Here is a 27,475-nt window from a genome sequence, read left to right on the forward strand (position 1 = left end):
CTTATTGTTATCTGAAAAGGAAACACATGAGATGTGCACTGTACCACAGTCCACCCCTAAAAAGGACTCCTCCGGACCGGTATCATCCAAGGACTCAACTGAGTGTTCTGGTGCACTGAAGATGTTCATCTCCACTCCAGAACAGGCTTCGCCACGCCCACGCCTACACATAATAGATAACAGCAAAAATTTTAAGCCTTCTTTAACAAGTACACTGTAAATTTACTGTGTGTTTGTCATGCATTTTGTCTCCCTCAGGGACTCCGAGATACAATTTGGTTTTTCCCAAACAAACTAAAAGATGGGTTGCCAGGAAGAGGTACGAGCCAACCATGCAGACATTCAGGAAGGATTTGGTGGAGCGGGTCCTGGAAAGGCGCAAGGATCCTACTGTGAAGTTTGCAGATCCACATTTTTATATCCAGCAACCAGCTACTATATCCGACAACATAGCCACCACTCCAAGACCGGACAAAGATCAGAGTATTGCAGAGCACGTCTCCCGTTTTAAAACCTGATTAAAAGGGGAAAATGAAAGTCTAACTGTAGTTTAGTGTGGTGCTAAATACTGTCTGCAAACAGACAAATATTAGAGATATTAGTAAAATCGTAAAAAGACAAAAGGTCAACAGCAAACATATTTTTATTGAACCATTTACATACATTGTTATTAAATTTTTCTTTAAACATTAGAACACTGTTCAAATCTCCTCTTTGGTGCAATTGTTTGTATAAAAAAGTAAAATTATAAGTATCTTCACAATCGTATTGTGTCATCTGTAACCAAATGTATGTGTTCTTTATGTGTTTGATATAAAGGATTTGGTGCAGTAGAAAATGTTTTCTAGTAGCCTACAGTAGTGTTGTGTTCAGAACAATCTTAGAGCATCTTGTGCTTCCCTGAAGCCAACATATTGTCCAGTGGCCGAAGGGTATTTGTTTCGGATGCTGGTCACTACACAGGATGGAAGAACACGTCGGTTTCCTCTTCCCACCTGTGTTCCTTTCAACCCCCACTCAAGAACGATTCTGTAAGCCACCAATTGGTACTGCCTAAAACAAGAAGGAAAACAAGTTAGCTCTTACCAACGACAGCTACGCTATGGTAATAGACCACATAGAGACAATGGCCCTACTGCTGTTCATGGCAAGTACTAACGGCTGCGGCCTGCTGCAATGCAATGGGAGGCGGGGCTTGGGTCAGGTCAAGCCCCGCCCATGACACACGCTTGCCCCGCCCATGACACACGCGTCACATGCCAAGCTCTGCGTAGAAGTTCAGGGACAGTCGGGATTTCGGAAACTCAGGATGGAGGATATTGTGTTTTTGCAAGTATTAAATAGGTAGATTTCATCAAGGAGAAATGATGTCGGTGAGTGAAATTACGTTGCTACAATAAATGCATTAAATGAAAAACTTTATTCACATCTCTCGACTCGACTCGTGAACAATCACTCTGTTTTCATTTGAAACGTCTGACATGCAGTGAAATGTCTCTAGTGGGATGTTTTGCACTAATTGCACAGGGTGTCCGCGCATCCTTAAAAAGTCTTAAATTTGTTACAAATGTCACATGCTGGTCTTAAATACTGTTGCTCAAGGTCTTAAATTTGTCGGGGCAGGACTATATTTTTTTATTTTTCTCGTGGGACTTTTCAGGAAGGACATGTAGAGAGGCTTCTTTCTTGCTAGCTGAATATATAAACGATTATCTGCGTGCTTGCTAGCTAGTCTGCGACAATGGGTAGGTGCAAATTCAAGGACAGTTGGCTGGAAGACGTCCGTTTCCGGAGTTGGCTCGCGTCTGTTGCCAACCCCCACCATCGCGTGTTTTAGGTCTTAAATTTCATTCAAGGTGGTATTAAAAAGGTCTTAAAAAGTCTTACATTTGACTTGCTGAAACCTTGCAGATACCCTGTTGCAATGATGTTAATTACAATATATTTGACTGGGTGAGGTGCACCATTTTCTGTATTTGTTCTTTCCCACTAAGCCTGTACAATAGGGGGCAAGCTATTCTGTAACTGTATGTTCAAGATCAATAATACAGTTTCCTTTAAAGGAAACATTCATTGTGTGTTTTCTTCATATTGCATTGCAATAGCCTGTTTAAAGCGATCATATATGCAGCAAACAACTAATCAGCACTGATACTATATGCTAATAGATAAAGGAGTGACAATACCACAGTAAATGCTTTGAATTTTTCTTAAGATATAGCTGTGCAGTATTCTTAGGAAAAAAGGCATATGAGAGAAGGCTCATTACAACTAGAAGAGACATATGACTTTTATAGATATACTTTTAAAGACTTGAGACTTATAATAATATTAATGCTAATATGCCTTGTGTATCTTGAATCTAATGGTCACTTGGTCTTCTGTTTTTGTTCAGCATCCGACCCATTTCCGAGCCAGCGAGGAGCCAGTTTTTCCCTCAGGGGAATCATATAACTGTCTTTGTTGTTCCTTTAAGACAAGACAGCATCACAGTATGAAAAACCATATGAAAAACCATTTAGATGCAGCAGTCCGCCACGGAGGTATTGTCACTCTTTGTCACTCTTTGTGTGGTCTACAGAAGCACATACTGTACTTGTGTTAGGCTGTCAATAACTCTAATGTAATAAATATTTTGTTTTGCAGAATACCGTATCTGCAAATGCAGCTTTAAATGCAGAGACACTCACCATTTTCACTGCCTCACCTGTGAGACAACTATCATAAGAAGAAACCATTTCATTGCTCACTTGAAAGTCTGTTCTGTAAGATCTGTTCCCAAGAGCCAAAAAACATCCACCGTGAGCCCCGTAGCAGCCACTGTCACTGAGAGCCCTGTAGCAGCCCCAGCTCCCGCTGATCAGCCACAAATACATGTGCGTGGACAAAAGCAGTTTAAGATCAAGTGTGTACACTGTGGCCTTCAACTCAACAGACGCAATTTGAGGGTGCATATTAAGAGGAAACACCCTGGGAAAAAAGACATCACCGCTGAACGCCATTTAAGCTGTCAGTGTATTGACCCACAAAATGGTATTTTTGCTGTTAAAAAAACATTCACTGGTCCAAGCAATCCAATTCATGTAATTAAAAAAACATCTGGCACAAACCTACAAGTTAGGTGTGAATTGGACTTGTGCAAGGCCAATGCTGAGTTTGCTGAAAGAAGCAATTGTTTGGCATTTGAATGTGATCACCTGCGGTCACTCACATATTGCCCACCTGGTAGTGACACCATTGCACTTGAGGAAAACATTTTAAACCAAATGGTCCAGGAAAGGTGGTTTGGTGTGGCCAAAAAACAAACATGCCAGCAACTACAAACAGAAGCAAACAATAAGGGAGTGCCTCTGTCGTGTCTGGTTAATATTGGAGGACCATGCAGCAAAATCTTCGTTTCTGTATATGAGCCGCGCATTTCTTACTATAGTAGATTAGGACGTGTGATGGTGTCATATGACAGCAACAAAGTTGAATGGTGCTGCCCATGTGCAAAGCCAAGGCAGACATGCACCCATAAATGCATTGCCAAGTGGCATTTGTTTCAAATAACCCCAAACCTTTTTAAGAATATCCCTGATGTTGAAGCCAATGAATCAATCGAAAATGCTACCGAGGATGTGGAACAACTGACACAGGAACAAGCGCAGTATCCACCTGAGGATCCAGTGTTGACCAAAATGGTCAGATACATCTTCCGGAAGAAAATCCCTGCTGATCTGCCTCCCGATCTTCTAAAGTCAAAAAATGACTTTCCACAACATTTGATTCCAAATGAGAACAACTGCACAGAGTGCACAGGCCTGCCACAACTTGGAGAACCGCAACTTATCACCTCCCAAGCCAGAATTGTGACTGTGACTGAAATAATAGAAGGTTTTATTCTCCTCTTCCTTGTTTTTCATAAACCAATGCATATTTGACGGTTGTGGCTTACATAACCCTGTGTGATGTTAAAAGCAGCGCAAATAGGTGTATATTACAGTTTTGTGAAAAATGTACAAATTGGCTGAAACAGCCCGAAACATTTATAGTAATGAATTTTAATATTACATGTTGTCCACAGCATGCAGCAAACATGTATAATTCAAACTGATTGAAACTATGCTGACAGATTCACATTTTTTATGCTTGTGTGTTTTGTTTTTCTATCTAGGAATATCCACATACTGCAAGCATTGCTCTACCTGTGGTATGGTCTACCGCTACCAGGAGTGGAGGGATGGAGTGCATAACTTTGATGACCATACTATTCTGTCATTGCATGTTTGTGTATTCCTTCAAAACTCTCTCCAGGTAGAAAACATTTGTACAAAGTAAAATTATTTCAGAAGCCTTAACAAACTAATAAAAGACTGATTTGTTTTACATTTGAAATTACTTTTTATAGACCCACCAGTCCATTGGAAGCGCAGTAGATGTGCTGGAAAGGACCTGTGGAAAATCCTTCCCGTCCAAACAGAGGATTTTGAATGCATACCTCCATTATGAAGCCATGACAGATCACACATATACCTATTCATGTGTGTCATGTGGTTACCATCCTGTCACAGTTGTCATGGATCTTCGTAAGAAAGGGGTTTTCAGTATGCCTGGTAAGCAAACACTTTACATCCTCGTCTTTATTTTTCATTCCCGACATTTTAATGAAGTTTGTACTCCTGTCTGTCATCTGAGGCTTGTTGTCATGCCATGGTTGTTGTTGGTGTTTGTTTTTTTGTTGTTGTTTTTTTTTTACATCAGAACAGATTGCCCCCTGGGGGCTAATAAAGTTGTTTAAACTTGAACTTCATGGACACTGTTTGCCTATAACTATTTATTACACTTGGAATTTGTTGTTCTGGTTTTTATTTCTAGTAAGCAGCATTGAGCAACCGCCCCCTGATTATGATGGAAAAGTAAATGTGGAGGAGTTCTGGGAGTCAGTGTCCCTGGAAATGGTCAGTCGTGGACTGGTGCCAAGTAAGTATGCTGTGAAGATTTTTCTGCTTATCCACTTCCTTTTTCCCCACATCACTTCCTATTTTCTTTCTTTCTCTCTGGTTGGTTGGTTGTTTCACCCTTAGATTTTTTGATTTAACACACCTACACTCAAGACAGCACCCCTTTTACTCTCTCTTTTCCTTAACATGGGGTGGCAGATCTGGTAACCATTTTCTTTAGTTCATATTTTACCTAGTTAATTTGAAGCTTAATTAACCCCATAAAGACATAACGGTTAATTGATTAGTTTAAATTTAATCTTATGTTACCGGTGTTGACACCCTGAGTGTTTTTCCTTTCCCCTTTTTTCACTGCCATAATCCAGATTATTGAAATAAAGCTATTGAGAGTGAGGTCAAGTGTCTTGGTCATGCAGTATGTACTTACATTTTCTAAAATGTTCCTGCAGGCAACAGGCAGAACCCTTTTGTGGTACGACCCAGTTTCCATAATTGGGCACCATGGATTGGTCCACAAACGAGAGGCTCAGATGTGGTCTTGAACACTGAATTCAACAAAATCCATCAATCAAGTCACCCAAATGAAGCAGCGGAGTTCTTGATTACAGAGGAAAGACTCACTGATGAGATTCTCAAACTTAAGGTATTCATACTGTAACATATTTTTTAAATAGGTAAGCTCATTGTTGAATCGATAAGGACCATAATATCTTCTATTAAACATCTTAGATGGGAGCTGTGCGTAGTCTCTGCAAGGAATGTGGCATAGACTCCAAGGGCTCCAGGATGGACCTAGTTATGAGGTTGAGAAAAGAAATGCAGGATCGCTCAACTTATGATAAAGTGTTTTCAAAGGTCTGGGGGGCCTCTGGTGAGTTGATTCATTTTCACAAGTATTTCCATCAGTATTGAATTAGTTTTTACTTTGAATATACTCCTAATGATGATAACCTTCTTTCAAAAGGTGGATGGGCTGTTGTCACGTGCCCCTGCGCTGTTGTATATGGTGTGAAGTTTAACTTGAGAGCTGAGAGCCCTCGAGACTTCGCTGATTTGCTGCTATCGATGAAACACTTCCCCAATGTGACTTTGTATGACTTCGCAAGAGGACTTGCAACACATACAAACATTAGGAAACCACAGTCATTGCCTTTCAGTCCTCACGAAGGTAGACTGATGGATGCTACTGAGGAGAATATCAGATTGGCCTCTGCAGGTCATGTGAAAGTCAGCTTGCCATGGCTAGCATCAAAGAAGCCAGTACCAGATGAAGGCGGCCACCCTCTGACTGGATCTAAAGAACATTATGCTCTTTACGACCGCTTCCATGAGGCAAACACAAAGGACAAAAAGGATGTGTTGCGGAAAATAGACCTTGTTTCTGAGTTATGTGGCTGGGTCAATAGCCAATGCGCAGAGCAGCTCTTCAGTGGAATGAGGAAGAATAATCATTTTTTAAATATGATGACACCCTCTAACCATATATTCCTAATGAGAAACCTTTTGCAACATTACAAAAATCGACGCAATGCAAAAAGGATTGATGACATGAAGAAAACATTGGGGAGTCAACTGGAAATACAGTTGAACTCAAATGGGCAAACAGTTGCAGGTATGTAGTTGCACAGTACATCGTGGCTTTAAGTATTTTTAATCCAGTTAGTACAGTATAGGTAAATGCATACTGGTGTGATCTTAATTGTTTCCCTTGACTATCAACAGCAACAGCCACGGCCACACCATCAGCTGCTCTCATCACGATACAGTTGGCTGCTCCCATGACCAGGCCACTGACTGCTCCGACACCGTCGGCTGCTCTCATAACTACACAGTCGGCTGCTCCCATGACCAGGCCACTGACTGCTCCGACACCGTCGGCTGCTCTCATCACTACACAGTCGGCTGCTCCCATGACCAGGCCACTGACTGCTCCGACACCGTCGGCTGCTCTCATCACTACACAGTCGGCTGCTCCCATCATCACACCGTTGGGTGCCTCTGAGAGCATGACCACTTCCATCCCCATACTAAGTATGGATATTAATGCATTTTGTAACAAATGTAGATTGTTCCTACATGTATTATGCTGCCATTCAGGTAATTGGGCTTATTTTGCAGGTCGTTTTCAATTGTGCAATGAAAATTGTGTTGGCATCAAGCACATGCTCCACACAACTGTTGGAAGCAGTGTGACGGACATCCAGGTAAGAATGAAGGCCAGGTGCTATAGGTATCCATATGTATTTCATATATACTACATTAAACAAAGTGTTTATTGTTTAATTGTAATAAAGTAATTCTGAAATTGTTTTATGATTTGCCATCTGGTGCTATTCATGCTGTCATTTTTCAGCTCAACAATGTGTTGGATATCCAAAAACCAAAGGATGAGGTTATAGGTGTTGTGGGCCCCTTTGTTTTAAGAAGGCTGGACTTCCTGGGACTTGGGTTAAACAGAGAAGTGGAGGCAAATGTTAGTACACTTTTTTGAGTTATTTGACTGTCTTCCAGGTGTAATGGTCTATAATTCATCAAACAATACAATGTTCTTCTGTTACAGATCATCAACTGCTGTTTGTGGCTGGTGTCACAAATTGCAGGATCCAGGGTATGCATGTTTTTTTTTGTTATGTAGTACAATATTTGATAATTGAATATACTTTTTTAAAGATACATAATAGAAACTTGTCCTCTTTGCTTTACAGGGAAAGGCCGTTTTTGCTGTAGATGGCTATGTCATTTCCACGTGGAAACAACCCTTCACTGCGATACCTCTTCTTGCACGGCCAGTAAGTTTTTACTTTGCCTAAATAAACAATGAAGTGATCTATCTGTTGTACCTACACTTTTATTGTATTGAACGTGTACATATTGATCACCTGTGACTAAGGTTAGGTGTTTTAAATGTCTTATGAACCCCAGAAAGAGTAGCTGCTACCAGGTGTAGCAGCAAATGGGGATCTTAATCAAATCAAATCAAGTCATAAACTACAAGCTGTTGTTGTCATGGCGATGATGCAGGTTGACGCAGCCTCCAAAGACTGCATCTTATTCCCAATATGGATACCGGGACACTGGATACTAGGCGTAAGTGTTAAAGGTGTTAGATCAGAGTGCATGTATTCATAATAAATTTGTACTATTTTATCAAATTGTCACATCTTAACATCTTTTTATTCCACTGGACAGCCACACAAAAGCATAAGAGTTGGTCAGTTTTTATCACGACTGTGTTAATATGAAAGCTGTGCTTATGCAGATGTCATAATTAAAAATGTGCTTCCATTGCCGTGTTATTAAATATTTTACAGACCCTCCAGCCTAAACAACGGAAGATATGTGTGCTTGACTCTACCAAGCCTACGGGTTTTGGAGATTTGAACTATTTATCAATGCTCAGGTTTCCAGTCACTGCGTCTGAAGTTCAGGAACCGTTCACTGTTCCTATTAGAGTAGCATATTTTGGGAACCGTTCACTGTTCCTATTAGAGAAGCATATTTTGGGAACCGTTCACCGGTCCTATTAGATTTGCATATTTTGGGAACCGTTCACTGTTCCTATTAGAGTTGCATATTTTAGGAACCGTTCACTGTTCCTATTAGAGTTGCATATTTTAGGAACCATTCACTGTTCCTATTAGAGTTGCATGTTTTGGGAACCGTTCACTGTTCCTAGTAGAGTTACATAATTCTTGTGCAGTGTTGTAAGGGAGCGCTCATAGACTGTATTGTACATGATATATCTGTCTGGTGATGTGCTCATTTTATTTGTGGTGGCAATCTGCAGACCTACTGTTGACACAGAAAAAAAGATGATCAATAGTCATTGCAGATGTCAATTTATTCAAAACATATAAATATCTATACATATGTAATGCTGAGGTTCCATGTACTCTTAAGTTATTGCTAGGATACAGACAAAAATCCTGAGGCACTGACAATCATATCAGGAGCATTTCATCAATTGTCCGTGATGGATTCACTAGTAATGCGGTGGAGATGTACACTGAGGATGGTAGAGGCTACTCTTACATCTTAGATCAACCATTTCATAACAAACATCTTGATTGACAAAAAAAACAGCTGTGAGTGGCTCCTCTGTCTTTGTTGCATGACTGAGAGATTGATAGATCCATCATACCCACAGCCATCAGGCTTTTTAATTCCCTTGCAAATGGTAGATGAGCTGCAAGACAACTGAATTTCTGTTTGGGGAGTAATCAAGTCACTCTTATCTTATCTTGTTCCAAAATTATAAATGGAAGACTAAGTTTGGAGTCATGTGTTTAAAATATTGCCCACAAATATCATGTCACATCCTAACATAAGGTCTTGCATAGTATTTCCATAGTTTTTTTATTTCATGGTGTGTTGTGTGTTGCTTTATGTTTTTTCGTAGCTCAATTGCAAAACAAGTAATACCTGGACCATGGACATTTGTCAATAAAAAGGTTAGGGCTGTTCTTAAATTTGATATGCCCTGTGAAATGTGCTATGTATTTACATTTTACTATTTAATTTATTTAAATAAATGAATTAATATGTAATCTAATTATTATTATTTTTTCTTTTTCAGAATGTCCCAACACAAGGAGCAACCCTTGACTGTGGTGTCTTCATGCTAATGGTGAGTTCTGAAGTTAATGAAGTGGTGGGATTTTGCACCTCATCATCAACACTTATAGCGTACACAGGCCCCAAGAAAAAACTAATACGATAGTCATACTTTGAATAATAATGACTTTTTGGATTGCAGTATGCACTATACATGGCACTGGAGTGGCACTTTGACTTCTCCCAGGTGAGAAATATTTAAGTGTGAGTTACTAATGGCCATACTGTATTTAAGGTTTGGAATTGCAATGACATATCTGTCTGCATCATCTAATAGGGAGATATGCCACATCTGAGGAGGTGGTGGTGCCAGCTCCTCCTGGAGAACATCCAGCAATGCATGTGTGTTTTTATTCATGTATTTATTAATTTCTTCTTTTTTTTAATCTTTTCTTTTGGGAGGGTTGTTTTTCACTGGTCTGATATCTGAATATTTTCTTTTAGGAAGAAGAACTCCCTCCATCCCCCACAATCCTTCACAGCCCCAGCCCATCAGCTGCCTGAGTTCGAGGCCAAAAAGGAAAGGTACTGTACAAAAGTGACTGTTAAATCAGGGTATGAACCCAACCGTGAATTCTTGTCCAGTACTTTCTAATTTTGTTTGTTAAACGTTTCTCAGTTTAAAATGTTATATTAGAAGGATCTAGTATAATTAATATGAAATATAATATAAAAATATAATATGAAATAATATGAAAATTTCCACGTAGGAAGAGAAGACGGTTGCATGGACCTCAGCCAGTAGAAGAACGGCCACTCCACATATCTATTGATATGGTATTTCATTAATAACTTTACTCACTACTTAATATCTGAACTAGCTGTAAAAAATTAACATAATAGTAATTACTCACCCTTTAAATTGTTTTATAAATGTCTTGCATTGTTCTATAAATGTCTTTTCCAAAAGAAAATATAAAAATGTAATGTTCATTATTTCAGTTGCCACCTCTAGTGTTGGAGGATATTTTTGCACTGGTTGTCCTCAGTGAAGGAGACGTGGCCATCCTGACCCTCTCCCTCGTTTGTCACCACTTCAGAGAAGTGGTGTCCACCAGGGTTTTTAGGAGGAAGGCACATTTTCTGTGGCTGAACAGTAAGATTTTGAAACACCAAACTCATGTTATACCCATAAACTGCACTTTTTTCCAAGTTGAATGAATTGGTCAAAATTGTCTTACAGGTGTGGCATCTTGGAGCAGGTTCTCGGCAGGGTATCGAGCTGAGTACTATAAAATGTATTCACTTGATACGTGCAGAGAGTGTAACATTACATACAAAAACTGCATTCCAGGTAAGCAAAATGTTAATATGATAGATATTTTTGTTATTACCTCCAGAGATTGTAGTAGAGCACATTTTGAAACATTTGAAATTGTCAGTAATGATATTCAAGATAAGCACCAAATTCTAAAAATTAAGTGGGGACTCAAAAAATAACTCTTAATAAATTAATAAATCTTTTATTTACCCACAGGCTACGCAGGAAGGGGGAAGAGAGGGGAGCTGCAGGGGATTTACAGCGAGAGCTCACACCCGGCCTTCTGCCCCAACTTCTGCCAGATGTGCTTCCCTGAGTAGAGTTGTGAATTTATCGGTGAATGTGTCTTATCTCAAAACATTTTTCAAAGCTCTGACAATATTTGATTTTTTTCATCCTTCATGATACGAAGCCTGCAAGGCTAGTTCAGGCAGACGACTCATGCTGCGCCCATCGTGATGAACTGATCACTCACATGCTCTCCTCATTCAAATAAGGCGTGCTATTTAAACCCCCCCCAGCTTACCTGCTCATCCCAGGCTATGCTGCTGCTGCTTAGATCTTGCTGCTGCTGCTCCTATGGGGTTTTGGAAACCCACCTCCTACCTAGCATCCACCTGTGGGCTCTGTTTTTATGTTTCCCGATGGATGGGTCTGCAAAGCAGATCATTAAAGGAATGAATAACCAAGGCAGAGCCTGTCGCCAAACCTGCTGCAGCTATGCTCAAGGATGCCTGTGCTGTGCAACCATGCTCAAGAATATGCTACGGCAAATCGAGTAACATGTTATGCTTTCCTTTCAGGAGGGACAGAGATGACAGGACATGACCCTCTCTCATCATTCATGCTTCATTTATTTGTTTTCTACTGCTTATATTGGTCAGTTATATGTTGATATGTTTAACAGGCCAATAAATGAAAATAATTTTTCCTTTTATTTTCTAGAGTCCTTTAAAGAGTCCTTGAGTCATTTTATCTGTAGTTAGATGCTGCAGATGATTTTTCAGTCTGTGGTGGCAAGATTGTCGTTTTCTTTTCTCATTCTGCTGGTGAGGTGGCATCAGACACAAGGATGCAAGGCAAAAAAACTGGGAAAACTACTTGGTGGTGGAGAGATGTACACTGAAGATGAGAGGCCATTCAGAACAACCACCAGGATCATCCACTTCATAACATCTTTATGGATCAAGAAAAAAGGCATTGAAATAACTTGGTCTGCATGAATGCTGCACCAATATTATGTGTGTATACATATATATATATAGATGTATATTTTATTTTTTTTGCCTGACCTACTGAAACATTTCTTTTGGTAATGATTTGCATTATTTGCTATCACTGGCTTTTTCCAATCATCTATCATTATGATATTCCATGAAAAGGGTTGCACTTTTTTACTTAACCAGTCAACTGAGAACCACTGCCCTTGATTACCTGGACAAGTCCCAAAATACACTCCACATAAACGGGCACATACAGTAACAAAGGCAGTGACACATCAATACAGGTCATGATGCTGTATAGGTGAGAAGGGGTGAAAAAAAGTTTTTCAAGGTATGTTTTTTAGACTGATGCAGACCTACATCATTGGAAGATAGTAAAATTATAGAAAAATTATATAATGCTTTCTTTGATTGTTGTACAGTCTAATTTTTATAGCCTATATAATTGATGTAGCCTGTAAAATAATCACTCACTTCTCTGCATTTTGCTGTTCTCGGGTTTCCGTTAATGACAAACAATGACAAACCTATCTATTAATAGCAAAAACACAATATGTCGCTGCAAAAGACATTGCAAAGACAGTTTTTATAGGGTAGTAGTAGGGGAAAATCCTCCCCAGGCGCTGTTTCTACTGAGTTTCCGAAATCCCGACTGTCCCTGAACTTCTACGCAGAGCTTGGCGTGTGACGCGTGTGTCATGGGCGGGGCTTGACCTGCTGGACGGTCAAGCCCCGCCTCCCGCTGCAGACGATTGTATTGCAGCAGGCCGCAGCCGTTACCCACTCGTTCATGGTGACTGATTTGCTGAATTGATCAGGCTAAAAGCCTACGGCCTATGCCTATACAGTAAAAACTGTTTTGTCCAAGTAAGTCACGCTCGTGTGTTATTTTTTTTCCTTTAGTCCTGGTGGGACCTTTTGAACCAGATCAGTATTGTTAATAAGAAACTGTTTTAGTTAATAAAAAATAATAGCTGGCTAGTTATTCTACGCTTTCTCCATCAGCCACTCTTTAGACGGAGGCTGTGGTAGTAGGCCTACATCAAGGGTAAAGAGTAGGCCTAGCCTATAATAAAGCAGACTTGGAGTCCATGTATGAACATACCATATATAATATTTGATTGATTGATTGGACTTTAATAAATCAATTAAATTATTATATACGGTATGTTCATGCATGAAAACACATAATTACATTTTGTTTGGATTGCACACTTACAACATTGACAAATGGCCGTTGGGTCCAGCAGGTCTGGGTCTTCTTTTCCAATTTATTTTATCGAAGGAGAAGAATGTTTCCTGCACTCTTCGATTTAGAAGGGGTGGAAAGTCCTGGTGCTCCGTAATGCAGATTGCTCTGTCTCGGGAGGCGCTATGTCCAGACACATCGAGATCCTGAAAACTAGTGTCCAGCTCCAGCTCTTGCATCTGTGGGATGACTAAGTCCCACTCCTTGCAGCAAAAACATTCGTCCTCTGTCGGCATTTGAATACATTTTCTGCACTGGCACCACCAGCCTCCCGCTGTTCTGTCCCGGTTCTCTACTGCAGCTCCAGCGGGGGCCGTCTCTAAAGACGCTCTTTCTCGTTCTGCCCTTTGAGCATCCATCTCTCTCAGTTCTTCATCCGTGTATTCCGGCTCGTACATGTACGGTTCGTGGGATACAACAAATTCCTCATAATTTTCTTCAAAAGCAGACGCATCGCTAAGTCCTCCAAACGTGGCCATATCTCGTTCATTGAATACGATAATAGAATTCCTTCGTTCACTGTACTCTGCGTCTGTAGCAATGACAGCGGCATGTAAAAAAAATTAGAGCCGGTAACCTAGGTATCAGTCCGCCGCTGCCGTAAAGTAAAATTCCGAACTACCCCTTTAAAGCAGGGCCTGGAGCCAACAAAATCAGAAACATCTGGCAGTCCATACTAGGGAGTTAGGTACAGAGGCCTGCTGTTTGTCGCTCACACGCGTGTCCATACAATTCCCCTCCTTTTGCTTCATAGTTACCATACCGAAATACTTTAACAAATAAAGTGAGTTAAGTTAAAGACTACAAACATGGCCACCAAAGGTTTACCTGGGTAAATTAGAACATGTAGGCGTTATTTACCATTCCGCCCACTTCCAATATAACTGTTTGTTTACCTGTGTTCGGAAGATGCCTCATGAACCACCTCCAGAGCGCAAGCTTGTTTACCTTGTGTCTCTGTTAGAATAAACCACGTGCTGAACATTTACCACTCTCCGAGTCATACATAGCCCGACAGGGCCATACCACAAAGGATCTAAATAGTTTTAATCAATACACACACACACACACACACACACACACACACACACACACACACACACACACACACACACACACACACACACACACACACACACACACACGTCTTTAGGCAGGCAGGGCAGATCATAAACATAGGCTATCAATCAACAATACTATTTTTCATTCAAGATGCCTACTTTTGCTGGTTTTTGGTCTTACGAAAGCGTCAAATGCAACATAGGCTATTAAACCATTTTGCATGTACTGCCAAATATTTTACTATAATTGGCCTTCCACATTTAATATTAAACGAGCAGGCAATGTCCCTTTTGATGATATCAGATATTTTGTTGACCAAACTACAAGTGCCTTGTTTTTCACTTCAGAAATCTTGTCGCCCTAATCTGGAGGCCCACATGGTTGAGCTAAGTCTATTTCCTGTATTGTAGGAAGGTTGGTGTCTTGCTGGGGCGGACAGGACTGCGTGGAGAAGCAGATGTTCTTCAACATGTCGGTCCTGCAGCCCGTGGAGCAGCTCTCTCTGGCCCAGCTGGAGGTCAAGTTTCAGTGGTCAGGTGCTCAAGGCCCCAGAGTTTTTCCTGGGGCCCCGGGCCATCGACGTGTCAAGGTACTTTGAGCCGCTCTGGACCAACGCAGCCGTGCTAGCGGGCCCTCTGCCTCTCGCCCATCTCCATGCTGTACTACAACAACAACAACAACGTGGTGCTGCGGCACTACCAGAGGGATATTCCAGACGCTAATGCAAGCGTCGCTTAGTTGATTAAGCCCGGTTAGAACTAACGCCAACTTCCACTTGAGGCTCAAGCCGTTCCATCAACCCAGTTCAGCCGCGCCTTGCTCAGATTAGTTCAAGCCAGGCTAACATTATCGTGGATTAAGCGCGGTCACGAGATATGTAACCAGCCCAGAACCGTGAATGTCAAATCATGGATCAAATGTCCGAAAAGGACAGAGCGGGATCTTTTCCGGCGGCGAACAGAAGCTGCTTGTGGAGGTCTATGAGGAGTACAAGCATATAATAACTCAAAAAGGGAACACCGTTATATTGACCCAAAGATTAGTAATCAGGGAGATAGTCTTGAGGTAACGTGTCAGACTTGCACCTGGTCGTCCGGGGTTCAATCCCCACCTAATTAGTATTTTTGGAAGGATTGCTGGAGAAATCAAAAAACTTTTCATGCCATTTATTTTCCATTTCTTTGAATATTTTAAATTGAATGACCATAGTATTTTTCTCAACAGAAGTGGTCTTGGCTGCCTGCCGAGAAACTCACCTGAATGGAATTTATGTGGCTGCAATTTCCCATGCAGTAGTGTCTTTGTCATTGTGACAAAGGTTTATCAGTAGGGTTTGGTATCGTTTGGGTTTTATCCGATAACGGTGCCTTCTCTGTACTTTTTAAACAGTTTCGGTGCTAAAACGGTTCTCGAACCGGTACTTAAAAAAATGTAACCGCACACAATTGCATACATGCAGGACTTGTTATGAGTTTCACATTAAGCAGAAAGTCAGCGGACACTGAGTTGAAGTTTAGGACATAGCACACGTTGTCACACACGCTGTTGAATGGCAACGGTGTTTGCTAGCCTACTTGATATGCAAGATTTACGGTTGGCATTAAATTACTCAACTTACACAAAGAGGAAAGGCTGCTGTGAGTGCTGTGACTGATAAACATTTAAAAATATATATACGCCAACATTGTTTTCAACCGCTCGGTACCGCAGTGTATTAATTCATAAGTTTTAAAAAGAAAAGAAATTATTTGAAGCAAATAAGCAACTCTGTTTTGGATTTGTTTATTTGGTTTTGAACAGATAGTTTTTGATGCATGCATCGGCTTTGAGATTGTTTGTTTGTTACTTTGAAATCACATACGCCCGCAACACACACACACACACACACACGTTCATTCATTCACGCACGCACCCACTACAACCTGCCGATCTTCAATCAAAACAACATTAAGCAAGTGACGCCGCAGCGCGTTGACAACTCCGTCCCGAGGCGCCCATAGGCTATGGTTTATATGTTTGAAAGCCTTGACACACTCTTTTACCAGTTGGCCTGAAATACCACGCCTCGCAGTCATGGAAGTCGCAGACATTAAAAAGGGTCCCGTCAGTGTCGCGCGGTGCAGCGTTCCGAACGTTGTGTAATCAAATACACCGGTATGGCGGTATATAAAAAATCATGTAACGAAAATACACACCGTTATTCGGTGTGAACCGGTATACCGCCCAGCACTAACGCAACTTGACGGCATAACACCATGGGGGCGGGGCAGGGGGCGTTACAAAAAGTCAGGCACCGTTATGAGGTACCGGTACTACCGTTAATGTCGGAACCGAGTTTCGGTGCTCAACCCTACTTATCAGCAGTGTTGGGCAAATTACTTTAAATTAGTAACTTAGTTACAGTTACTAGTTACTTCTTTCAAAAGTAACTCAGTTACTTTAAGTTACTCGTTGCTTTCAAGGTAACTAGTTTCTAGGGAAAGTAACTTTTTTTTCTTCTAAATTATCTTATTAATGTGTTAATGTGGCAAAGGACCTCCCTAACTGGATAGCTAGGGAGGCTGCCAGTCCTCTGGCTTGCTTACATGTAAGTCCTATCCTACCACAAGCGCAACACTAATGTAGTAGTGTGAGTGCAAATAAATGAAATATTTCCATTGTTTCCAACTGTTTCCAACCCTCTACAAATGCACACACATTATTTTGGGGTTGATGTGGCATAGTGTTCGACAAAACAACTGTAAAATTTGATCATTGTACCCAGTATTACTACGATGAAGCAGTGGATCAACAAAACACAACATACAGTATGTTTTGAAACTTTTGATAGGCATATTTATTGTAGCCATTGAAACAGGTACAAAGTATAGTTTTGGCAGTGCAAAAATGAAACTGTGCCTCAGACCATTTAGCAACTGTAGGAATCAATAATAGTGCAAAACTGATATCAATAGATGTTTACAATGTAAACACAGTGAGGTTTATCCGTTCTTTGTAAGTTAACCTTAACTCAAAACAGCTAAACTCCACCAACAAGAGACCTAATCATCAATAATGATTGGCAAACTCAAAAGTATTTTCAGCCTCACAAAGAGAAACTAAATAAATAAAAAGTACTTTCAGCCTCACATAGTTAATGTTTAACAAAAATAATATGTCCTCCACTCTGGCCGTTTAGATAAATAAAACTGATGAAATCAATAATGGAGGATAATGTGCTTTAGTAGTCTATGTTAGTATGTCTATGTCTATATCAGTCTTTGTCCATACATCTCCATCATTTGTTTAGCTGTGACTGGGTTATAGACTGTGCAACAGGCTTTGTAAAATCAAGCTTTCGTTGTTTGGCTGGAGTGGCTTCTCCTTCAGCGTCGGCAGAGCTGACGTTAGCAGCAGCATCACCTGTGTTACCTTCAGGGTCTTTTTCAACTAGCTTGGTAGATGCGTGCTGTTTCTGAAGATGTTTCATCAGATTAGAATTGCTAGTTTTTGATGTTAGTTTTTAGAGTTTTCGAACCTCCACATAGATGACAGGTCACCAAAATATTCCTTATGTCTTTTACCGTCAGAAAGGAAAAATAATGTGCATATTTCCATGAGAGAAATACAACGCCTGGACTGTCGTCGACTGCCGGCATTGTTTTAATTCATTTACTTGCGCGTCGCTGCGTCACGTGACTCACGTCCGCTTCACGTCCACCACGGAAACTGTAGTACTGGGTTATGCACGTGAAGTAACAAGTAACGAGCCTGTTTAAATCGCAGTAACGGTAAACGCGTTACTGATTTTGACAAAGTAATTAGTTACAGTGATCGTTACCGCAAAAGTACCGTAGTTACTGTAACGCGTTAATTAATAACGCGTTAGTCCCAACACTGCTTATCAGTAACATTAATATTAACATTAACTTTACCATGGGTTTTGCAAGTTATGTTTGGGTTCTAGGGATATTGTAAGACATTTATTATATAAAAAGTCAATTGTTAGGCCTAATTTCTCTGATATAAAGGAAATTACAAAAATAAGCCAACAGCAAGAATTCAATGACCTGCCCAGGACGCTAACTCGGGTCGCCCGTACTACAGAGCAGATACTAGACCACTCACCCAACTTCTGGTTCTGAATTTTGGTACAATACATTAATTTTTCTAAAAATGTGTTTAGAAAATATCCACGATAACAATAGATAGCAATTCATTGAATTATTTCATTTGCATCATTTCATTTTAGACCCTTACTGAAAATATAGGCTGTTTGTACTTCATATATGTACATTTATGACAAAATTGTGAGGACTAGGCTTGGCGGAACCTTCTGATGGTACACTTGTTTCCGACAGATGGGACTTCTCTGAAACACCGCTCAAGTAAGCCTGACAGCCTGGTACCGACCAGGTTCATTTGGTCGGATAAATTGCCATGGTTACTTGGCGGAGATTCCCTTAAGTCACGTTGATGGAACGCAACTCTAGCTGAAAGTAGCGAGGCTAAGCGAAATAAGCCCGGCTTTGCCTTTAGCTTGGTTGATGGAATACCCCCCAGGACATGGTGGTGGACGAATGCGGCTATCGATGAGCATGCGAGGGGACATGTCTGGTCATCACTAGTGCTCAAACCCCTGGTGGTGGAACAGGGGTTCAGAAGATTTACATTTTGTATAGGATACTTTTTTTACTTTCTTTTTTTAAGTAAAGAACATTGTTGTGGAAAGGAGGACTATTTCATATTTTTTTTATGTTTAATATATTAGATTTCGGCATGAGGTAAACACGAAGGGATTTCCTTCTGGATTAATACTGTAATGTTTTTTTATAGGCTGAATGGCTGCACAGTACGCTGCACCAGGCTGCCCTCTTCAGGTAAGAGGAGGAAATATCATCATTGTCATGATAGATGGATGCTTAAAACTAAAGATGGGGTGGTTAAATTATAACTTGCTGTGGATAAATGTCAAAGTTAACTATTCTATGCGGGATTTCAATAGAATTTTTTTTTTTACATGAGATCATTTAAAAAATGACTGAGATAAATTAAAAAGGATAATATATTTGTATGGCTCACTTATTTAGGCAGTGATGCAGTAGGAAAGGAGCGATGACGCACACAGCTAATCTTAATTTTTCTGTTTTCCAAGAAGCTGCACTGCTTTGCATTCCATTTCTCTTGCATGATATCACACTGAGTTCAATAATTCCAACCAGTCTCATGCATTGTGGTGGTAACGTCATTGGTTATTGGCCTATTTATATGACTTGACTTTCAGTTGTGCCGATTCATGTGACCACACAAAGCGGTGTAATTGTGAGATGTGTATCCCCATATCTATGGTGCCAAACAAAGTGAAACCATTAGTGACTGGCAACGTCATGGCCATGAACCGGCCCAGCTGAAGATTGTCTCTCTGTGTAAGAGAAGAAAGCATTACTTCTTAAAAAATGGGGGGAAAACTCAAAGTGGCAAATGCCTAAGGTAGGCTACCGTGGTCAGAATGTTTTTTTTTTACCCCAATCCTAAAAGTGCAGAATATGTCTATAACCTGTCACTTCAATCTGAGAGTGGCTGTGATCTAGCCTTGTTTAGAATGTTGTGGAGAGTCTGTGCTGAGATTTGAAGGTTGTGATGTCATCTACAAGTGAAGTGCATGCAACTTGTCCCCCACAATATGCAATGACTAATAATATCTTATCTTATTGTCTTATTATGTACATTTTTAAACACAATTTAGTAAACCTACTTGACTACTTTTAACAAGGTCTGTGTGTTCTACATTTTTAAAGTGGCTTGTGTGCATGAGACTGGTTTAAATGATTGGACCAACATGTGTGATGTGTGATCAACAAAAACAAATGAAATGTAGCAAAGGCTGTTCCCGCTTCCAGGAAAAGGGCAAAAACTATTATTAAAGCTCACACACCAACTATGCTTTGTTCTTATAATATATATAAGTCCTATTGATATGAATTTTTCAGTTGTCCAATTCCAGTCATCATTTGCACACATCTAAATGCAGTGCAATTCATTTCAATTCAAGATGCGCATCTTTCTCCCCGTCTCAATAGTGCCAAACACAGGGAAAATCTTTTCATCAAGATTGAAACTGACATTGAACGAGTAGATGTGGAACCTGTTTCTCACATCGTAGAAGGACACATTTCCCTCCTCCATGTCAAGGAACACACCCACAACACTGGGTGCACATCTGGCTAGCTTAGTGACTGGAACCGTCATGGCCATGAGCTGGCCCAATTGCAGTTTCAAAGTCCAGTGATACGTTTTCTCGTTCAGAGCTTTAAAGCCATTTCGGGGTGCTGACTCCCTGACCACCCCCATCCTCCACTCCGTCTTGCCTCTGACATCCACCTCCCAGTAATGCTTTCCCGAAGCAAAGCCCTCTTTGCCCAACACGCACCACCAGCCGTCATATCGGTGTTTGGTTCTTGTGAAGCCTTCCCATGGGTCGTAGACCATCTCCATGACCTTGCCCATTTCCACCGCTCTTCCGTCAGGGGATATCTTCAGACAAGGGTTTGCGGTAGACGGGTCTAGTCGGACCTCAGCTGTGAATTGGTATTAGAGAATAGAAGGCAGGGGAAAATAAGACTTGATGCAATACGTTTTTTTCTATGCGTTGGTGAAAAGAAAAAAAAACGTCTGTACTGACCTCTAGTCCTGGTAATCCATTTCCATACTGTAACGTACAAGAGAAATAGTCATCCATAACAATCTTTATCTTCATTAGTCAACTTACAACAGAACTTGAACTATAGTTACATGTAACCTAAAGTAAAAATTTGTAAGACTTACCAGAATCTGGAGCATGTTGTGGATCAGCTAATTGAAGGAAACAATCACATGTAAGCACACACAGAGGACCGGTTAGGTTACATTCAGCAGGAACAATGTTCTTTCTTTTTATGTCTAGCTTTACCTGTTAAGGCCTACGACTGCAACAAGAGAATGAAGAAAGAAGGATGTAGGTGCAAAGCCACCACAAAACAGTTTTTGTTCAGTCATTGACATTTTGAACAATAAGCAACAGCAGGGCGGCAATCTCTTGTTCCAACAAACCATGTGCGTTAAAACAGCACCTAGGAATCTAAATTAAACCATAAGTATAATAATATTGATTCATTGCATTTACATAGCCCTTTAAGTACCCAAAGTGCTTTACATAGTGAGAATGTGTGTGTATGTGTCTGTGTGTATAACCTCATCCATTACATAATGATAAAATATAGGAAGCAAAAATATACCTTTACTGTTGAAGAGCTCTTGATTCCTGTTCCAATGTTTTGCAATAGACAGCTGTTTAAAAAAAGAAAGAAAAACAAATCAATGCAAGAACCTAATGAATCTACAGGTTGGATCAATTTGAAATCTCATTGTTTCTGGGAACCTTTTGTCCTTCCTGCTTGAGGATACTCAAGATAACAAAGTCCAGCACAGGGAGTATGTTGGGCAGTTTGCCCTTCTTCCACAGTTTGCACATCTCTTTCACCACCTCATCCACATCCGTATCCAGACACACTGAGTCCTGCAAATTTGATCAGTTAGTATTGTGTTCCTTTCACCCTTTTTAATGCTACAGAATTCATGCGCTGTTGCTATGGAATGCTGTCTGCCTTGCCATGACCTGCCTGCGATGCCTGTATCTGTCAACATACAGCATGACACCAACCCTCGAGATTGTTTATCTGTTCTACGCCTACGCCTAACCTTGAAATGAGGCGGCAAATTAAAGCAATGCTCATTAACTTAACCCCATGTCCTTCAAAAACACCTTGTTTTTTAGAATGTAGAAAATGAGACTGATACGCAAACTTCAGAAGCTGGTTTTAGGGAAATGTAACATCAGCCTAACATCGATACTGTCACAGCATTCCATAGCGTCTTATATCTTGAGGGTTGTTTTGCCCTTACCTCTTCCATCCCTTTCAGAGTCCAGGTCAATGTCGAAAGATCACCAATGGCCTTCTTTAGTCCTTTGTCCTCTTCAGGCTTTGGTGTACAAGCTTCTCCCCTGTTCTCCTCCAGCCCATTACTGCATGGGCTCAACACTGCTGTTTGTCCATGGAGCATCTGGTAAACACACAATGTACTTTGGGGTTTGTCACTGCACATGCAGAATGTCCACCAACAATATATTTTACATCAAATGAAGGCAAGTTAGGTTAATGTACAGCAGTTTAATCACATTTTCCTTCGTTAGTTGGCACACTGTTTGAGCAGGGAAGGAGAGCTGTATGGGCTCCAAGAAAACACTATATTGGGGCATATCTACCGTACTTAAGTACTCTCTCCTGTATCCGCATCATACTGAGGCATTAGGCATTTAAGACTTAAATTCACAAATTGATGCAACTTTGAAGTGTACATTCAACTCTTCGAACAATTATGTAATTATGACCTAAATGTGACTTACCTCGCATCTATTGTATTTGTACAAAAAGGTAAAAATACAGCTCAGATCAGAACTATGTTAACAAATATACACTTCAAGAATAGAGCCACAATTAATTAACAAACTTCCACATTTTCATTTAAACTTGAATTTTTCTTTGCGAAATAACAAAGATGAATGTCAATTGATCATTCTTATACCGATCATGGCCCTGCAATAATTATTTCTGAGCTTAATTGAATACATTAAATGTTTGTATTACAATCAATTCTAATACTGTTTTCTGTTTTCATGACCAACCTCTGGGGCATGTGCTTGTGGCGGGAGGGCCTGAGCCAACTGAAGAAGGAATGCCTGTCTCTCCTCCGGACTAGACCCATCTTCACAGACTTTGGTTGACAGTGAGAGATCTCTCGTCTGTGTAGAGTTACGATTGAGGAGTGTGGTTAGGTTCATCTCAGGTAATGTAATGTTAATACCATTCAAAGCATTGGACCACAACTGGACCCACCTGCATTATCCGGTCCAGTTCCTGAGCAATCTCTCTGAGGATGAGTTTAGATTCATCCAGGGTGAAGTCCACAGGTTCCGGTGCATTGGGATCCACACTCTATGAAGGACGACATGAAAACAACTCAAACTACCTGGTCACATTCCAAAATTCATGCTGTTTATCTTCTAAGTGGCTTAGACTGGCTTTGTTCTCACCTTTAAGTGTAGTATTTTGCAGACCTTTTTCATAAGCCGTTCCGTCCGCTTTGTAAGGCATACAACAACACAGACAATAAATGACCAAGCCATGTTTTGCATTTCTTAAATCAACAATCAACTAATAATAAGCAAACTGTTAAAAAAAATTGAGGGTGCATGTGTGAAATATCTGGCGACAATCGGTCCCACCACCTAGTGCTCCACTGTTATGCAGAAGTCCCTCAACCTCTTTTCAAAACACAATTTTGTTTTCTGGATCATGACCCCCCCTGTAATTCACACCCTCAGTGTTTCCCCTAGATTTCTTTGTAGCAGTAGTGCTCTGAGTAGGTCACCTAGCAACGCTAGGGGGGTCCGGCGGCATACCCTCCCGGAGAAATAAAATGGTTACTTCTGGTGAGATTTTTTGGGGAAAAAATTACAGATTGAACTTCCAAATATGACATAACAACCAACAGAGTCAAGGTATGTGCTGAGACCAGATCATTGTGCAAATGTGCCTTGAACATGGCAGAAACTTTTTTTTTTGCAGTGGCACTGACAATCCAGAATGCATATAGGTGAAACACTGCACCCTGGTTTTAGGATTTTTGTAGCTTTAATGAGTATCTTACCTGAGCAAATGTTGGCTTTAAAAAGGGTATTGAGTTGATTTGTTTTACTTTTTTCTTCTCCTTGATAGGACCAAAGCTGCTGTAACTGCCAGCAGGTCTATCTCTCTCTGTAAAACATGGTGAAAGCAAAGCATATCTTTAATATGATATGCACTAGACAACCACCAACACTGTAACTAATGCCATCACACATGCAAATTGCTACTCAGTCAAAGTAACTTTAACATTTCCAGTCCACAACAAAAAACTATTTCTGCCTAAAAATCATACAATTAATACAAAAGTCACATGATATCTTGTGATGAAATTGAGATGATGTTTGATTGTCTTTTTCAATTGACTGTCTAAACGTGTCTTTGGACCTGTTTAAAATGTGTTTTGTATGAACATATAGGCTACTCACTTAAATCCAATAAATTTCCAGGCAGGCCCACAATGGTTAGGGTTAGGCTTTTAGGGTTAGGCTTTTAAAACACAGCATTTTGTGTCTAGGCTATATAGATGTAAGTCTGTAACAAATAACAATTTCAGCTTAGCTCTCCGGGGGTTAAATCAAATGTTTTTAAATAAACCAACCTGCTTCAGAAGTCATCTTTGCTCTTCACAAACTTTGCATATCCAGGTGATACAAATCAGCTCCTCCAAACATACGTTTCAGTTGTTTACCCCATGTGAACTGTGGCAGTTGGCACAACAGAGAACAAGCATACCTGTTGAACACTGGACTTTAATGTGTAGCCCCACCCAGAGCTATTTAGAGAAATTTGATCCCTCTGTATGAGGAACAAGGAAACAAGTCTAAACTGGATTAGGCATGCACTCATCTCGGATAAGTTCTCAACAGAAGATAATTTTATACAGTTGTGTTTCTAATTTAAATCTGATTTCTTAAAATAATAGAGGTCCGTCGTCATCTTGGTTGTTTACGAAAATGCATCAACGGCAACTCCCATCGCTCCTCTCATCGTATCAAACCACTCCCTATTAGATACACAGTAAATAAAACATCACCAGGCCGCAATGTTTTGAGCTGAGCTACAAAGGTAGTATTACACATGCGCGTGGACAAATGTACAGAGCGAGCATGCAAAGCTGCTATTGCTTTCTGTCGTTTCTTGCATCTTATAACCTTTCATTATTATATTGTTTATATTGTCGTATTCCCGTTACGTATTCATTCAACATTATGTATTCCTAGCTTTTATACTACCTGTAAGATACTCTGGTCAACAGATACGCTTTAGTCTTGGAGTTAACGGTAGGTTTTATTGAACTGCGCATGCGTACAAGCGGCACTACGGGTAATCCAGGCGGGACAGAACAGACCGTAGTCATGGGAGTAAATCAAATAATAAATTACATCTCCCTTCTTATCAAAGAAAAGGCATAAAACCTAGGAACAACTCAGAAACATGTTAGCAGCTTAAATGTCCTGACTTCATGTCAAATTAACCTTGACATCCATTTGACTTAAGTAAACAAAGTAACAAACACTTTAACTTTAACTCTGATCACACTAACTTGGAAGTTAATACTTTAAACTTTTGATCAGGCTAACTGGGAAGGAGAGGTTACCAGCACTTCACTTCCATAGGTGTCTTAACCACACCTTGTCCCTAACTAACTTCATGCACACAACTCATAAAGTCAGTCTGTCGGGCGGCTTGACCGCTCTGCCTCGCCTGGTGATGTACAGTTCACCTGCCCGGGCCTGAGCATGGCTCAAGGGTTCTCTGGGAGGCGAGCGAGGCTGTTCAGATGGGGTAGGAGACAGCTGTTCCTTTTCAGCTGTCAGTTCCTTTTCAGCTGTCTGCTCTGGTGGCTCAGTCCATAACTCATTACGTATCCAGTGGCGTGGACGGTTGGCAGCTGGAGTGCTTGTGCGAAGATGTTGGCTGTTGCGGCGGTACTCCTTGTTTCCACTGTCCACAATATAGGATTGCGGAGCACTGTGCTGTCTGACTACAACCGCTGGGGACCATGTGCGGCTACCAGGATGAAGCTGCATTCTGACCTCATCTCCAGGCTTGAGAGCGACACGAGGTTTGCCTGCTCTCTTGCGGTCATGATAGTACTTTTGATTGTCCTTAGTCTGATCTAACAGACGCTTGACTTTCAGTGGGTCATAGGCCGTTGGTGCAAGGAGCTCACGTGCCATAGGCAGCTTGTTGCGTGGCCTCCTTCCCATGAGCAGTTGAGCTGGCGAAAGGCTGACTGACTCAAGGGGAGTGGTCCTGTAATCCAGTAGTGCAAGATGTTTGTCTGGTGCCTTGTTCCAGAGCCTCTTCACAGTTTGCACGGCACGCTACGGTTCAGCGTTTGAGTGTGGCGTGTGCGTGGAAGACGTGACGTGTAGGATGCTGTAACTCTTGCAAAAGTCTTTAAACTCCTCTGAGGAGTACTGTGGGCCATTGTCGGTCCTCATGGTTGCAGGGATGCCGTGCCTGCCAAACTGCGCCTTAAGTGTGTCTATGGCAGTGCGACTGCGGGTGTCTCTCAATCCGTCCACTTCAATGAATTTTGAGTAGTAGTCCACAAGCAGTATGTACTTTTTCCCTTCAAATTCTAAGAGGTCTGATGCTACTTTCTCGAAGGGAAGGTTGGGTGTTTCTGTTGGTTTGAGCAGTTGTCTGGGCAGTTTATTTTGAAAATCTGCACACAAACTGCAGTTTCTGACTACTTCTTCAATTTGTGCACTCATACCTGGCCAGTAGAGGGCTTCACGAGCTCGCTGTTTGCTTTTCACTATTCCCAGGTGTGATTGGTGTATGAGCCTCAGCATGTGCTCATGCATGGTGGGGGGTACTACTATTCGGAGTCCCTTGAAGATGAGTCCATCGGAGAACGCGAGCTGGCTTCTCGAGTCCCAATATGGCTGAATCTGAACAGGCACCTCACGCCTGTGCTCTGGCCAGCCACACTGAATAATCTGTTGGAGACAGCTGAGCTCTTCTTTTGTGCGTACTTGTAGTTCTGTATATTTCTGATTACTGACAGAGACAAAGTTCAGCATGGAGATGCACTCTAAGCCATCCATCTCTGGTGTGTTCTCCAATAGCTGTGCTCTGGACAGTGTGTCCGGGAGCTCCATGTCCTTTCCTCTTCTATACTTTACAGTGAGATCATACCACTGCAAGCAAAGACGCATTCTCTGAATCCGCATGGGTGTAGACAACAGGGATTTCTTGAAGATGTCTTCGAGAGGTTTGTGATTGTTGTATACTGTGACATGTGTTCCAAATATGTAATTGTGGAACTTAGTGCAGGCATGGACAATGGAGAGTGTCACTTTTTCAATTTGCGCATAGCGCGTCTCTGCGTCAGTGAGTGACCTTGAGGAGAAAGCGATGGGCTGATCCTCTTGCAGCAGGACCGCTCCTAGTCCGCTGCTGCTGGC

General features: G+C 41.1%; 2 protein-coding genes across 2 annotated transcripts; one reads left to right on the forward strand and one right to left on the reverse strand.

The window, feature by feature from the left end:
* The first annotated feature begins 7,602 nt into the window (after positions 1-7,602).
* LOC307072769 (uncharacterized protein) lies at positions 7,603-11,689 on the forward strand. Its single transcript, XM_079732246.1, has 12 exons — positions 7,603-7,732; positions 7,965-8,030; positions 9,343-9,394; positions 9,520-9,570; positions 9,700-9,744; positions 9,835-9,899; positions 10,002-10,082; positions 10,268-10,334; positions 10,500-10,653; positions 10,741-10,851; positions 11,035-11,154; positions 11,622-11,689. Exons 4-11 carry the CDS (start codon positions 9,562-9,564, stop codon positions 11,136-11,138), a joined length of 636 nt encoding a protein of 211 aa, XP_079588372.1. The 5' UTR covers positions 7,603-7,732; positions 7,965-8,030; positions 9,343-9,394; positions 9,520-9,561; the 3' UTR covers positions 11,139-11,154; positions 11,622-11,689.
* Positions 11,690-17,164: 5,475 nt separating this feature from the next.
* On the reverse strand, positions 17,165-24,822 carry LOC307072767 (E3 ubiquitin-protein ligase TRIM39-like). The gene is made up of 11 exons (XM_079732244.1): positions 24,655-24,822; positions 24,079-24,185; positions 23,462-23,509; positions 23,265-23,363; positions 23,054-23,170; positions 22,273-22,431; positions 21,749-21,886; positions 21,606-21,657; positions 21,157-21,183; positions 21,014-21,040; positions 17,165-20,909 (listed from the first exon to the last, which is right to left on the reverse strand). The coding sequence occupies exons 1-11, from the start codon at positions 24,668-24,670 to the stop codon at positions 20,374-20,376; spliced, it is 1,326 nt and encodes a 441-aa protein (XP_079588370.1). The 5' UTR covers positions 24,671-24,822; the 3' UTR covers positions 17,165-20,373.
* Positions 24,823-27,475: the final 2,653 nt, after the last annotated feature.

This window comes from Pollachius pollachius (assembly GCF_949987615.1).
Source record: "Pollachius pollachius genome assembly, chromosome: 3".
Lineage (NCBI taxonomy): Eukaryota > Metazoa > Chordata > Actinopteri > Gadiformes > Gadidae > Pollachius > Pollachius pollachius.